General features: G+C 45.2%; 1 protein-coding gene across 3 annotated transcripts in view; it reads left to right on the forward strand.

Moving 5' to 3' along the window:
* CDAN1 (codanin 1) overlaps nucleotides 1-15035 on the forward strand; it is a 162905-nt gene that overhangs the window by 130572 nt on the left and 17298 nt on the right. For 2 of the 3 annotated variants that reach the window (XM_077261534.1, XM_077261543.1), the window contains 2 exons: nucleotides 14253-14331; nucleotides 14422-14576. In XM_077261534.1, coding sequence (XP_077117649.1) covers nucleotides 14253-14331; nucleotides 14422-14576 — 234 coding nt within the window. Of the gene's footprint in view, nucleotides 1-14252; nucleotides 14332-14421; nucleotides 14577-15035 lie in introns of those variants that run through there. The other variant, XM_077261552.1, reaches the window with a different exon arrangement.

Here is a 15035-nt window from a genome sequence, read left to right on the forward strand (position 1 = left end):
AGGATATCGCCTGAGACAATGTGTGTATAGGCCCGGCACGGTCCAAAGCGCCAGTGAAGGAAATATCAAAAAAAGGGAGAGACACAACACTGTGTGCACATAAGGAACCGGACTCCAAGGCAAATATTCCGCCCCCCAATCAAGGGAGCAGAGAGGGACCCAAGATGTGGGCACGCAGGCACAGCCACAAAAGAGGCACAATAGGGGATAGCACAAAAAAATATAATAAAAAGAAAGCGAAAAGAAAAATGAATAAAGGAATATGCATAAAATACGCTGTGCACGCGTGTATATAGATATAGGCAGCCCATAAATAGGGCCCCAGGCCAAAAAATAGAAATCAATAGTGTAAGGGTGATCCCCCCATTAAATGGGGATGTCTGCAGCGGGCTGAATCCTGTATACATGTAAAAGGAGACAAACAAAGTGTCATCCTAACCCCCTAATTGTACAGCCACATACTGCAGGATTCAAATGGTATCCAAACATTTATTTCAAAATCATGTAAGCCACATACATCCCCCGGGGGTATACATCACATACACCAAGCACAATTCATTCAAGGCATACAGCAAAAATAATAAGACCATACGCCATGCATAAACCCACATAAGTCCGTATAGAGTAGTAGATTTATTAAATAACATAGTATCAAATACATATAAATATAGCGCAACATTTAGATGTGAAATGCCAAAATTGCACATGACCCCTAGTACGGCCTGAAAATATATTTACGTATCCCCTACTTGGGTCCTAAAGATGATCCAGTGATCACATGTATGCTCCATAATGAAAGTCTCCCGAACCGGGAGCATGTGGGTCCCATATCCACGCCTGACCAAGCGAAAGTACTGTTGAAGAAAAGTATAAGCCAAGGAATGAGCCGGTCACACAATGTAGAAAGGGGTACCCAACATCCCGTCAAATTTGATACAAAGGACGGGAAGCCCCATGAGCCAGGTCCGAATCTAGTGTAAAGTTCAAGAGAGAGTACACTAATCCACCCAACCGATGACCCCTGTAAGGTACCCCTACATAGAACCACCAGAATGTCCAAATAGGGTAAGCATATCTAAATGTCCAATCCACCGCCAATATAAGACAACCTATAGAAAAAGAGAGAATAAACAGCACGTATATTCATAATCCAAGGAGTGATAACGACAAACACACAGCCAAGCGTGCCAAGAGGAAAAACAGACGGCAGCCAATGCAGGATGTTCAAGAAGAAGTTTCAATTCCAGGTTAGCACTGGTAAAGTCCATCATAATAGATACCAAGGGAATCCCAAAGAGGATCCTACATATTACCTGAAAGAGAAGAAAAGAGTTAACCCAGGAAGCCCGTGAACAACAACTCCTCGTTGAGTCCAGCCGGGGCAACCGAGCCCAAATCAAAGATCCATCGGGCCTTAGATCTAAGGAGCAGGGGCTTGATTGAACCACCCCTGTTGGAACAATGGATCCTTTCCAGCCCCACCACTTGCGTGGTAGACACACGACCCGAGTGATGGGCCAAATAATGGGCCGCCACAGGAGTAAGAGTCCTACCCTTGGCCTGGTCAGCCACGGCCAAGCTGATTGTAGAGAAGTGCTTCTGCACTCTCCGCCGCAACTCCTGTGAAGTCTGGCCCACGTATACCAGCCGGCAGGGACAGACCAGCGCATAGATAACGCATGTGGTCTTGCAGTTGACATAAGACCGTAATCTATGTCGACTGCCATCTAGGGGATTGGTGAAAAAATCCCTTGTTGCCCCCACATGGGCACAAACATTACAACCCCCACAAGCGAAAGAGCCCCTAAGTCTGACCCCCTGGTTTGTCCTAATTGACTGTCTCACATAGTGACTTCTGGTTAATAGGTCCCCAAAATTTGGGGCTCTCCTGGCAGTGAGCAGGGGACGCTCCCCCAATATTCTGGATGTATTAAGATCAGTAGCTAGGATGCCCCAGTGTTTCTGTAAGATGACACCCAGACTATCCCAACTATTATTATAGGCCGTGATGAATCTAGGCCTGTTATCACATACCTTAATTCTTGATTCCAGAAGGGAATCTTGCCTCTGAGCCTTGGCCCGCTGGTATGCCCTGGAAATACTTCTGTGAGGGTAATGCCGATTCCTAAAGCGATTTGTGAGTTCCCTTGCTTCGCTAAGAAAGTCCCCATCATCCGTGCAATTTCGCCTGACCCGCAGGAACTAGCCCGTTGGGACCCCCATCCGGGTGTGCATTGGGTGAAAGCTCCTAAAGTCAAGCAGGCTATTCGTGACCGTAGGCTTTCGGAACAATTGATCCATTCTCCAAGATGACTTGCAAGTCCAGGAACGTCACTGTGGATGATGACATGGAGTACGTAAGCAAGATGTTATGGGTATTGGTATTCAGAAGGTCAATGAACTGACAGCATTCCTCCATGGTCCCTGTCCAAACAAAAAACAGGTCATCAATATATCGTGACCAGTGACAGACTTTACTCCTAAAGGCCGGTAGGGTGAAGACCTGGGTGGCCTCCCACCAACCTAAAAACAAGTTAACCGGGACACATCTCACCCCCATAGCCACCCCGGAGACCTGCAGATAATAGACTCTATCGAATAGAAAAAAATTATGCCTAAGAATAAAGTCTAAAAGGTCCACCACCAGGGAGTCATGCAATCTATCTGAATGGCCCAATTGATCCAGAAAATATAATACCGCCGTAATCCCATTCTGATGACTAATATTCGAGTAAAGTGACTCGACATCACACGTAACTAGGAGGGACCCCGGAGGCAATGAGAGGCCTCAACAAATCTTAATAAAATCGGCTGAATCCTTCACAAAAGAGGGCTAGGTTTTAACAATAGGTTGCAAAAAGAAGTCCACATAGACACGCCTTTTCACAAAGGCTCCCTATACTGGCCACAATGGGCCTACCCGGGGGCTTAGTGAGGCATTTGTGCACTTTTGGCAACATATAAAAAGTGGCCGTAACAGGGCACTCGACCCACAAGAACTTAAATTCATGGTGGTCGATAATGCCCAGATCTTTAGCCTTGTCCAAAAGCTGTCTGTATTTGGTCGCAAAAACCCCGGTGGGATCAGAGGGCAATCTTTTATAAAACCTGACATCACCCAATTGGCGTAATGCTTCCTCCAAGTAGAGGGTATGGGGCCACAAGACCACATTGTCCGCCTCCTTAATGAGAAACGTCTGGTTTTGACGTAGACCAAAAAGGGCCCGTTTCTCCTCCTGGCTTAAGTTGTTGGGAACCAGAACACGTGGTGAGAGAGCCATAATATCTTTCTTGACAAGCTCAAAGAACACCCGAATAGCAGGTACCAAAGAGAAAGGAGGCGTTACACTGGACCGATTCCTGTGAGGGAAACGATTCCTGCCTGTGTCGGGTTCATTCTCCTGGAGCAATTGAATTAAGTCTTGCAATATCTGTTGATCGGTTCGATCAGAATCACCCAAAAGTTGAGGCCGATTGTGTAGTACTCGGAGGACAAGGTTTCTGCAAAACAGGTATAAGTCTTTAGAGTGAATTTATCAGCAGCCTGAACAGGTGAGAAAGTAAGACCCCCTGTAAAACAGAGAGCTCCGTAGCCGAAAGTTCATAATCAGTAAGATTAATAACCTGCAGAGTATTACCTGATACCGAGGTTCCTCCAGAGCCGACTTCAGAGATCATGGGTGCTAATACCTGCGATGAGTCCTGTACTGTTTCTGCGCCGGCGGCCGACGCCCTCCGAACATGGTGGTTCGCATGGATGCCAGAGCGGCGCCTGCGCCCCCTTCGGGTATGGCGTCTGGCTCGCTCTCTGCTGAAGATAAAAAAATCACTTCCAGAAGTATAGCCTGTACCCTTGGGGATCTCCTGTGTAGTATCCCTCATTTGTTGAACAGGTAGGGCTTGTCTCTGATTTCCTTGGTGCTTTCACTTGAAAGCCCTGGAAGACTCAAAATCAGTTAGGTCTCTAAAAAATTTAGACTTTTTCTTATTCATGATATCCCGATCATATTTATCCAGGTTTTCTTTCAGTCTATTTTTGAAGGGTTGTACCTCCTTAACCTCATCAAATTTTGACAATTTAGAATCCAGGTCCCTGATTTTGGCCCTTGTAACAACTCCCTATCATGCTCCAACAGCATATTGATAATGATGTTGGAGCATTTGAGCAGCCCCTGTTCCCAAGTGGTCCGGAAAGTGAGAGAGGGCTCCCATGCCGGGTAGATGGAAACCCTTAAACCCCGGGGCACGATGTTAGCTTTGATGTATTCCTCTAGGCTGTGGATGTTCAACCATAGCCTTATACCAGTCCTGTGAGCTGCTGTTAGTTCTGTAGAGAGTTTCAAAAAGTCCGAGTCTGCAGTCATGACTTCTTTAGTAGAAAAAATATCAGCAGATTTAGCCTGCCAGGCCGCCTCGTGGGCCTCCCAATCCATATTGCGTATGAGCACACTCCTTGGAAGACACACTGAAAAAAGAAACAAACAGATAACCGTAACGATGAAAAGAACCTATAGGAAAAAACTATGAGAATGGATACATGCTCCCAAGAATAGGGGAATACCTGCCCACCAGATACCTCAATCCATCCAGGTAAAGGCCCTGTATCAAATAGTTGTACAGGGACGGACCTGACTATAATACAAAAACACCATATAGTAAATCCACAATAGGACGTGTGCTGCTCGGTAGAAGCACCCTATATCAAGGTAGGGTAATAGCCAGAGTAAGAAACAAGAAACACACCAAGCGCACAACTAATAAATGGTATATAATAAGCATCAACCGGGGTGCAAAAAGTGGAAACAGTAGAAACCCCCCACAAGTGACCCCATTTTGGAAACTAGACCCCCCAAGGAACTTATCTAGATATGTGGTGAGCACTTTGAAGCCCCAAGTGTTTCACTACAGTTTATAACGCAGAGCCGTGAAAATAAAAAATCATTTTTCTTTCCTCAAAACTTGTTTTAGTAAGCAATTTTTTGTTTTCACAATGGTAAAAGGAGAAGTGGACCCCAATATTTGTTGCCCAGTTTGTCTTGAGTACGCTGATACCCCATATGTGGGGGTAAACCACTGCTTGGGCACACGTCGGGGCTCTGAAGGGAAGTAGTGACGTTTTGAAATGCAGACTTTGATGGAATGATCTGCGGGCGTTACTTTGCGTTTGCAGAGCCCCTGATGTGTCTAAACAGTAGAATCCCCCAAAAGTGACCCCATTTTGGAAACTAGACTCCCCAAGGAACTTATCTAGATGTGTGGTGAGCACTTTGAACCCCCAAGTGCTTCACAGAAGTTTACAACACAGAGCCGTGAAAATAAAAAAATCATTTTTCTTTCCTCAAAAATTGTTTTAGCAAGCAATTTTTTATTTTCGCAAGGGTAACAGGAGAAATTGGACCCCAATAGTTGTTGCCCAGTTTGTCCTGAGTATGCTGGTACCCCATATGTGGGGGTAAACCACTGTTTGGGCTCACGTCTGGGCTCGGAAGGGAGGGAGCACCATTTGACTTTTTGAACGCAAGATTGGCTGGAATCAATGGTGGCGCCATGTTGCGTTTGGAGACCCCTCATGTGCTTAAACAGTGGAAACCCCTCAATTCTAACTCCAACCCTAACCCCAACACACCCATAACCCTAACCACAAGCCTAATCTTAACCCTATTTCCAACCCTAGCCCTAATTCCAACCCTAAGGCTATGTGCCCACGTTGCAGATTCGTGTGAGATTTTTCCGCACCATTTTTGAAAAATCCGCAGGTAAAAGGCATTGCGTTTTACCTGTGGATTTACCACGGATTTCCAGTGTTTTTTGTGCGGATTTCACCTGCGGATTTCTATTGAGGAATAGGTGTAAAACGCTGCGGAATCCGCACAAAGAATTGACATGCTGCGGAAAATACAATGCAGCGTTTCCACGCGGTATTTTCCGCACCATGGGCACAGCGGATTTGGTTTTCCATAGGTTTACATGGTACTGTAAACCTGAAAGAAAACTACTACAAATCCGCAGCGGCCAATCCGCCGCGGATCCACAGCCAAATCCGCACCGTGTGCACATAGCCCAATTCTAACCCTAACCCTAGTTCTAACCCTAACCCTAGTGGAAAAGTAAAAGTAAATATATTTTCTTTATTTTATTATTGTCCCTACCTATGGGGGTGATAAAGTGGGGGGTTCATTTACTATTTTTTTTTTTTTTCCATTTTGATCACTGTGATTTTGTTTTATCACAGTGATCAAAATGTACCTGGAACGAATCTGCCGGTCGGCAGATTCGGCGGGCGCACTGCGCATGCGCCCCCCATTTTGGAGGATGGCGGTGCCCATGGAGAAGACGGACGGACACCGGGAGGCTCGGTAAGTGTGAGGGGGGGGGGGATCGGAGCACGGGGGGGGGGGAGCGGAGAGGAGGACCGAGCGGAGCACAGGACGGAGGACTAGGGAGGAGATCGGTGGCGGGGGGGGCAGATCAGGGTTTCCAGCCATGGCCGATGATATTGCAGCATTGGCCATGGCTGGATTGTAATATTTAACCAGTTTTCATAGGTTGCCTTCATAAAAAGACCAAAAAGATATTTACAAAAACACTTGTAATCTTTATTGAAATACACAATATAAAACCATAGAAAATAAGGCAGTAGCCACTGATGCAGGATACACAGAGTGGGACCCACACAGGAATCAACCTCAAAGAGACAGTGATGCAATCATAATAAATAATGAACAGGCTGAAAATAAACCAATGTGCATATGACAACACATAAAGTACTATAAAGGCAAATATATATATATATATACACATAAGCAACAGCACCTAATGATGAAACTAATGCAATAAAGTGCAGGTATGAGGTAAAAAACCTTCTATAAAAAGATGAAAAATGTATATGGCTATAGGAAAACAGTGCCGGAATGTGCATATATACAGCGCAAATAAAGGTACAGATGTCAAGTGAAACAGCCTGAGACTAAATACACAAATCACTGCATGCAGATAGACAAATATCAGTATAGTTACCGAGAGGAGAAACCCAGGGACCCACCACACCCGACGTGCGTTTAGCACCGAAATGCTTCGTCCAGGGACGAACCCCTGGACGAAGCATTTCTGTGCGAAACGCGCGTCGGGTGTGGTGGGTCCCTGGGTTTCTCCTCTCGGTAACTATACTGATATTTGTCTATCTGCATGCAGTGATTTGTGTATTTAGTCTCAGGCTGTTTCACTTGACACCTGTACCTTTATTTGCGCTGTATATATGCACATTCCGGCACTGTTTTCCTATAGCCATATACATTTTTCATCTTTTTATAGAAGGTTTTTTACCTCATACCTGCACTTTATTGCATTAGCTTCATCATTAGGTGCTGTTGCTTATGTATATATATATATATATATATATATATATTTAACTTTATAGTACTTTATGTGTTGTCATATGCACATTGGTTTATTTTCAGCCTGTTCATTATTTATTATGATTGCATCACTGTCTCTTTGAGGTTGATTCCTGTGTGGGTCCCACTCTGTGTATCCTGCATCAGTGGCTACTGCCTTATTTTCTATGGTTTTATATTGTGTATTTCAATAAAGATTACAAGTGTTTTTGTAAATATCTTTTTGGTCTTTTTATGAAGGCAATTTCTTTGGTATTGCTACATTTATTTCCTTCATGACCTGAGTAGGGTTATTATTTGGTGTGTCCAGTTTTCATAGGTGAAATATTACAAATTGCTCTGATTGGCTGTTTCACTTTCAACAGCCAATCAGAGCGATCGTAGCCACGGAGGGGTGAAGGCACCCCCCCTGGGCTGAAGTACCACTCCCCCTGTCCCTGCAGATCGGGTGAAATTGGAGTTAACCCTTTCACCCGATCTGCAGGGACGCGATCCCTCCATGACGCCACATAGGTGTCACAGGTCGGATTGGCACCGACTTTCATGACGCCTACGTGGCGTCACAGGTCGGGAAGGGGGTTAACATTCAGTTAACGGCTTCAATGAGCCTGTCCTATGTCACCTTTCTAGTCCATAAGCTAGGAGCTTGACCGTTCAGCCACTGGCTCAAATGGCATATCCCGCGAGTCTAGGTCAAGTGTATGTCAAAATCTGACACAGAATTGTTATAACATGTCAACGGGACTAGGGGATTCCCAGGCAGTTTCCCATGCTGGTACTTGCCCATCCTCAAGCTGCTTAGTGGCTGCAATCTGACGAGGGCAGGCACATTCAGGTTAGAAAGCCCATTGACCCTGAGGTCGGACGAGAGGAGAAGGAACCGTCCACCTTCCAACCATCGCCGCAGTTCATCAGGGGTGATGGGGAGGGGGGCTGCACAGACCCGGCAAATTCCTCTGGGCATCCAAAGGGTTAATTCCCCGAGAATGGGTCAGGGTTGTTGGTCCGGCGCAAGGATAAAAAGGGTGGGATTGGCCTAGGTGCAGAGGGGGGTACGTGGAGGCGACACTCCACGTTCCCGTTTGTTGCTGGTGTGGGGAGAGCAGTACCCTGAAGGGATCCGTCGCCCTGTCACATCACAGGCATCCCCATAACACAAAAAACTGGTCCTGGAGTGGATAAGTGAAGGCAACACTCTGCGTTTGGATCCGTCGCCCCTGTATAATCTGTGGGTTTTTTGCTTGAGGTAGACCCCTGCTGAACATGAAATATAAAAGTTCTCCGAGGGGCGGCAAGACCCCGGCAGATAAAGGTGGTGACATAATTCACCACAGTATGCCCCCTGACTCCTTATGCGCCAATATCCACTGCTGGGGATGGCCAATGGGGCTGATGTTTGCTGCAGGGTTAGAGCACTTACCCAAGTTGCCTGCAGGTCTGTTGTGCCCCTATTAAAGTCTGGGATCCCTACAGCGTTGTACCAGCATGTGAGGGGAATGTCCGGGTGGATAAAGATGGCCCTCGGGAGTTTGCAGAGTGCAGAAGTCTCGCCATGAGTGAGAAGCACCAGATCCGGGACGGGGTTATTTCCAGAGGAAGGAGCATCGGATTGCTCCGAGAATAGGACCAAGCCGGGGCCTAAATTTCCAGCAGCCGGCTAGAGTTCTCTTCCAGTTTGCGGCCTAGAATAGGCCGAAACCTGGACCTAAATGTTTTACGCTGGCCGTAACGTGACTGGGAGGAAAGGGGTCGTCTGCTCTCTGAGCCTTCCGCCCGCAACTTATCCACGGTTGCAACTTACCTGCAGTTGTGAAAGAAACCGCTGGAGAACGCGGAGCCCGGCTGCTCTGCTAGCAGTTTAGTTAGCTCTGCAGCGTGGATGGTGCAGGGGAGCCCTCCATCCACCATCCCTTTGATAGGGATGTTCAATTAGTGGTGATTCAGTGGGGCCCCGCACGAACGCCATAGATGCCTCTGTGCATCCTAGAGGTTAACTCCCTAAGGATGGGTCAGGGCTGTTGGCCCGGCCATAAAGAGCCTGGCTGCAGAAGGGGGTACGTGGAGGCGACACTCCATGTTCCCTTCTATTATTGGTGTGGGGAGAGCGGTGAAGGGACCAGTCGCCCCTAAAATAGAGCTCAGGCGTACCTTTCAACGGTGCAGGAGTGGGTACGTGGAGGCGACACTCCACGTTCCTGAGGGTTGTTGGTTTGGGGTGATTGGAACCCGCAGCAAGAGGGTGTATACTGCAGGGGAGGAGCTAACTTTCTTTGTATCAATTAGTGTCAGCCTCCTAGTGGCAGCAGCATACACCCACGGTCTGTGTCCCCCAATGAGACGAAGGAGAAATCTTATTTTTACCACCTAAATGTTGATCCCAAGGACGGTTTCAATTCTGAATTGAAAGTGTTACTTTTGGATGCGTGTGATCGGGGTTTAATATCTAAAAAATGAGTAGCTTTATGCTACAGAAAACACCAACGATACCAGTGTTTTATGCTCTTCCGAAAGTGCACAAGGGTACTTCACCTTTTGAAGGGAAGGCCAATTGTATCCGGCAATGATTCAATAAGCCAAAATTGTGGCATATACGTGGATAAAATCTTGACAGGTATGTAAGATGGCAAGGCCGTGACAAAATGACACATCTGACTTGAGGATGTGACTTGAAAATTGAGGATGTTACTGTAAGTAAAGAAACATATCTAGCATCTATAGATGTTGAAGAACTATACAGTAGCATTCCTCATGACATGGGCCTGAAGGCAGTTGATTTCTATCTGAAAACAAGGGGGGTTCAGTATAAAGAACATAATCTGTTTACTATTCAACTGCTTCAATATATACTCACTCACAATTACTTTGTTTGATGGGAAATTTTTACCACCAACTCAGGGGCACAGCTATGGGCAGTGCCTGTGCCACGGCATATGCTAACTTGCTCCTGGGAAGATGGGAGGATACGGTGATTTTTTGTGAAGGTCAATCTGCATGGTGGCGTCCCCAGATATTATTCTAGGGACGCTACATTGATGATATTTTCATTTTATGGACTGGAGATGCCCACTCCTTTGATAGATTCATTTAAGATCTGAATGTTAATGATGTAGGTTTAAGATTTACTTCTGAACTTGATTTACATTTTAATCAATTTTCTTGATATCACGATCCGAAAAGATAAGGAAAGCCGATTACAAACGAGCATCTTCAGAAAGCCCACTTCCACCAATAATTTGCTCAGATGGAGCAGCCATCATCCGTTTGGCCTTAGGAGGGGGATCCCCAAAGGACAATATCTGAGAGTAAAAAGGAACTGCTCATCTGACTCATCTTTCTATACTGAGGCACGTGATTTAAAGAACAGATTCATGGAATGAGGATATCCTGAACCCATTTTGTGCGATGCATTTAAACAAGTTTAACCTCAAGGTCAGATGTTCTTCAACCTAGGCAGAAGGTAAATGGGGACCCCCTTTTGAGGCTGATAGGAAGTTTTGATGACTGCTCCGGGGAAGTGAGAGGCATTATCAGCAGATATTGGGATATACTCTTGGCCGACACAGATATTAAGGACTGTTTGTCTCAAACACCAGCCATTACCTTCAGAAGGGGGAGATCTATAAAAGATCAATTGGTACATAGTACTTTTACTCCACCAAAAAAGGAAGGTACTTGGCTGGACAGAAGACAAATGGTTACCAAGCGCTTAAAGAGAAAGATGGGTATGAACGGCACCGAATGCTGTACTTTCCATAGAGATATATAGGTATACTCGATCCTTTGTAGATCAGGACGTTCACAGGCTAGCTACTGACATGGGTGGTGCACAACTTATAAAATAGAAAGTCCATGATGTAAATGAGAGAAGAAAAAGTGGCACTCACCCTTCTGTACAGTATAAGTGTTGTCCTTTGTTTGCGATTAGCAGATTACAGACATTTTCTGCGGCGGCTGGTGAGGAGAGGGGTGCGGGGAGTGAACGACTGGACGACGGCCGTTTCGCGCTCTTGCGCTTCTACGGGTCTGTAGGACCACTGGTGTGGTGTGTATGTTTACGTGTACCTGTCCTCTTAACTATGTCGGTAAGACAGTAAGGGAGCTCAGAAGGAGGATCGGGGATCACATTGGGGACATTAGGCATGCGAGGGATACTCCCATATCGAGGCATGTCAGTGAAGTCCACAATTGTGGTCTTAAGTCCTTATTCTGTGTGATTGAAGTCATCACCCCGTCAATAAGGGGTGGCAATACGGACAAAAAGATCTTCCAAAAAGAGCCTAGGTGGATCCATAGGATGGACACTGTTTCTCCTATGGGTCTGAATGAACAGATGAATTTTGGGTGTTTTCTATAATGTTAAGTGATCCCTATTTGTGTAGGTCTCTTTTCTGAGAAAGTCTTAATATATAGACCATAATAGGTCATTTTTTCACTATTGATTCTCCATTGTTGAGACTGCATCATATATGACAGATGGAGTATCTGTCAATTGTATATATCTATTTTCACCCAATTACTGATTTGTGACTTTTTATTTAACATTATGGCTGGTTATTTTTCATCTAAGAACTAATGTGGTTAGGTTAAATTGTTACTATGCAGATCGGTATTGTGCAGATATTTGCACTATTCAGAGAGGGTTCTAACAGGTATCTGAGCCACTTTGATGTGCGCATGCACCAGACTGAATGCCTATAGAATGCAAGAATGACTCATAGTTGTTTCTGTGATTGTACATATATTTTCATATTTTCTACTCTGGTGTGAGAAAGAACGCTAGTATAATGTAAATACCGATAGCATGGGATGCACGATCTGTGCGCCTGCGCGAGATGGAACGCTAGTGAAGCGCATAGGCACCGCACGATCTGTGCGCCTGTGCAGGATGGAACGCTAGTGAAGCGCATAGGTACCGGAAGTATGACGTATGGTAGTGGTGCTGGGACTGCTTCCGGTGCTGCGTATTGGAACATTGTTAGAGCGCACAGATACCGGAAGCATACGATGCTGCGGTCCCTCCCGCTATTGCATAGTGCGCCTGCGTGTTGTGGAACGCAGTGAAGCACACGCATGCGATATGTTGTACAGATGTATGGAGGCGAGCATTTTTTGGAACGTACGACTAACTACTGTGATTTTGTTCTGGTACTCAGTGGAGTCTATAAATTGGGTGATCTGGGCACTTCCTTCAAGGTACACTATCTGGAGGGGACCGGCCCATGTGCTGATGACTACCGCTATGGACATCGCCTGTTATGGAGCTGAGTAGCAGTCATCAATGAGATGTGTATATACTCCTGATGAACCTCATGTTGAGAGGGGAAACGCGTTGAGTTATATGTTTGATATTTTCATATACACATATGTCTGAGCTTCAATCTTTACACATATAGAGGGGCATGATATCTATGAGGGTTTGGGCATTTTGAGTAAGGGGTTGTTAAGGGATGTGGAGCATTGCCTTTAGGTAAACCTTTGTCTCATTTTTCATTTGGAGGTGGAAGGCTCCTTATATGAATTATCAACTAGTACCAATGTAACAGGTCCCTTGGAACTTTTATAAATACTGTACTGTATGGTTACAATTGTAATAACGATTGATATAAGCCCAATATATACTGCCCTTTCAGGCCTGGGTTTCCCTGCACTGTAGCACTTTATATCCCTCTGTAGGGTAACCCCTAGGGCTAGCCGCCGAGGAGTGGGGGCGCCATATGTCGTTATTAATTTAGGGTGCCAACCCCCACTGTGGGGTCGGAGTATAGGGTCAGCGTTTATCCTTCCTGGCCCTTAACAATCCCTATCCACTAAATTGTTTGTAAGAATACTATATCTTTCTTTTTCTTACCCGTTGTCCCATAGGGACACCAAGATTAGAAGGGACAGCCGACGGTGAGCGGGGGCGTCATTGCGTAGGTGTAGGGTGCTAACCTCCGCTGCTAGGTAGGGTGCCAGTGAGTATTAGATTATAGGGTCAGGCACCTCCTAAGGCCTTTCTATCAATTTTTCTATTAATGTTTATTTGTGTTGGTGATGGTTTTGTGTGCACCAGATTTTATATTGATGATTAATAAAAAGGTAATTTTTTAAATTGGGGTTTTTCTGTGACTTAGCTTAGTTTGATCTTTCCTCATAATAAATCTAGATTTACTGTGAACTACCACCTAAATGTTGCTAACTTCTGAACAGGTTACTTTTTTCGGCAGACTTTAAGGCCGTTATTTGGCCGTGAATTGCCATGGCACACATCAGGACCACGCAATCAGGATCTCAGGATGCCAATGGGGTTAAGGAGGGAGCTCCCACATTCTGTTAACCATTTACATACCATAGTCACTACTGACAGCAGCATCTGGGTTAAAAATCCATGGTTGGTGCCAACACCAATCAAGCATGATACCTTGCTGTATCATCTATCGATGAATTTTCACCAGTCGGGGGATGCTATTGTCTGATATGTGAGGTCAGTAAAAAGACGTATTTGTGGTCAATAAGGGGTTAAACAATAGGTCATTTCCTCATTATACATTTCCATGAAAGCCTTTGTGTGTGCTGTCCTGTTCTCCTGCAGTCATATGACTATTCTACATGTGATTTTGGTGGAAAATGACTGCTCAATCATTTTCTTAGAGCCATTTTGGTTTTAAAATACTAACCATTGCAAAGAGACCTTTGCTGTGTCCCTGTTAGTGCTTAGGAGTAGAATACTAAAAAGCTGGGGAAGGGTCTATTTGTAGTTAGGAATTGTGGAGACAAAAGATGGCTTAGTTGCTGTAGGTACCAAATGATAGGAGGTCTCCTTGCGTATAGCGGATCTAAATTATGGCTAATCCTTATATATTGCTCTTTATACCTTAGGTGCTACGTAGTGCTGAAGAAATTGCTGTGTCCTTGGCGGTAGAGAAGGGCTGCACATGGCTGAATACAAACATCGCAGGTAGTATCCGCAACATCTATCCTATAAGAAATTATATCTAGATGTGTTTATTTTTTTTCTATTAATCCTGGAACATTCTGTCTATCATAGCATTAATTAGGAGGGAAGTGAAGGCCACTTTCAATCACATGGTAAAGTTACACAGTGCAATACCCTCATTGGAAGGGTTGGATGTAAAGAGAGGGTGTCGGGAAGGTTGTGAGCACAAAGTAACACTTCCGTCCAAGCTTCTTACAGAAATAAAGGTAGGTGCTGCTTTCTTTATCCTAACGTATCTGCTCTTGTCTTGAGACTGATACAACATATCTATAGATCTCCCTATACATATAGGGAACCTGTCAGCTGATAAATGCTGTCCAAAAAACGAGCAGCATTAATCTGAGTATGGCTTGCACAATTGCATCTTGGAGAAATTACAGTTTGAAGAGCTTTTACCTGCACCACTCCAGGTATTTTAACAGGTCTCTACCTATATGTGGGAGAGACCTGTCAAAATCCCCTGTGATGGCACTGGGAAAACCAGCCACAGGCTGATCCCTACCAGTCTCGTCTCTGCCTATGGTCCCGGGGCTTTTGCTTTTTGAACACATATTCCAGAACTGAGCATTTACAAGTCATCCCTCCATTGCAATATTGTGAAATACATAGTTACTGTAATTCAGGCCTTCAGCTAATACATACATGAAAGCATAGGCCACCGATTC

The sequence above is a fragment of the Ranitomeya variabilis genome, chromosome 1, assembly GCF_051348905.1.
Source record: "Ranitomeya variabilis isolate aRanVar5 chromosome 1, aRanVar5.hap1, whole genome shotgun sequence".
Taxonomy (NCBI): Eukaryota; Metazoa; Chordata; class Amphibia; order Anura; family Dendrobatidae; genus Ranitomeya; species Ranitomeya variabilis.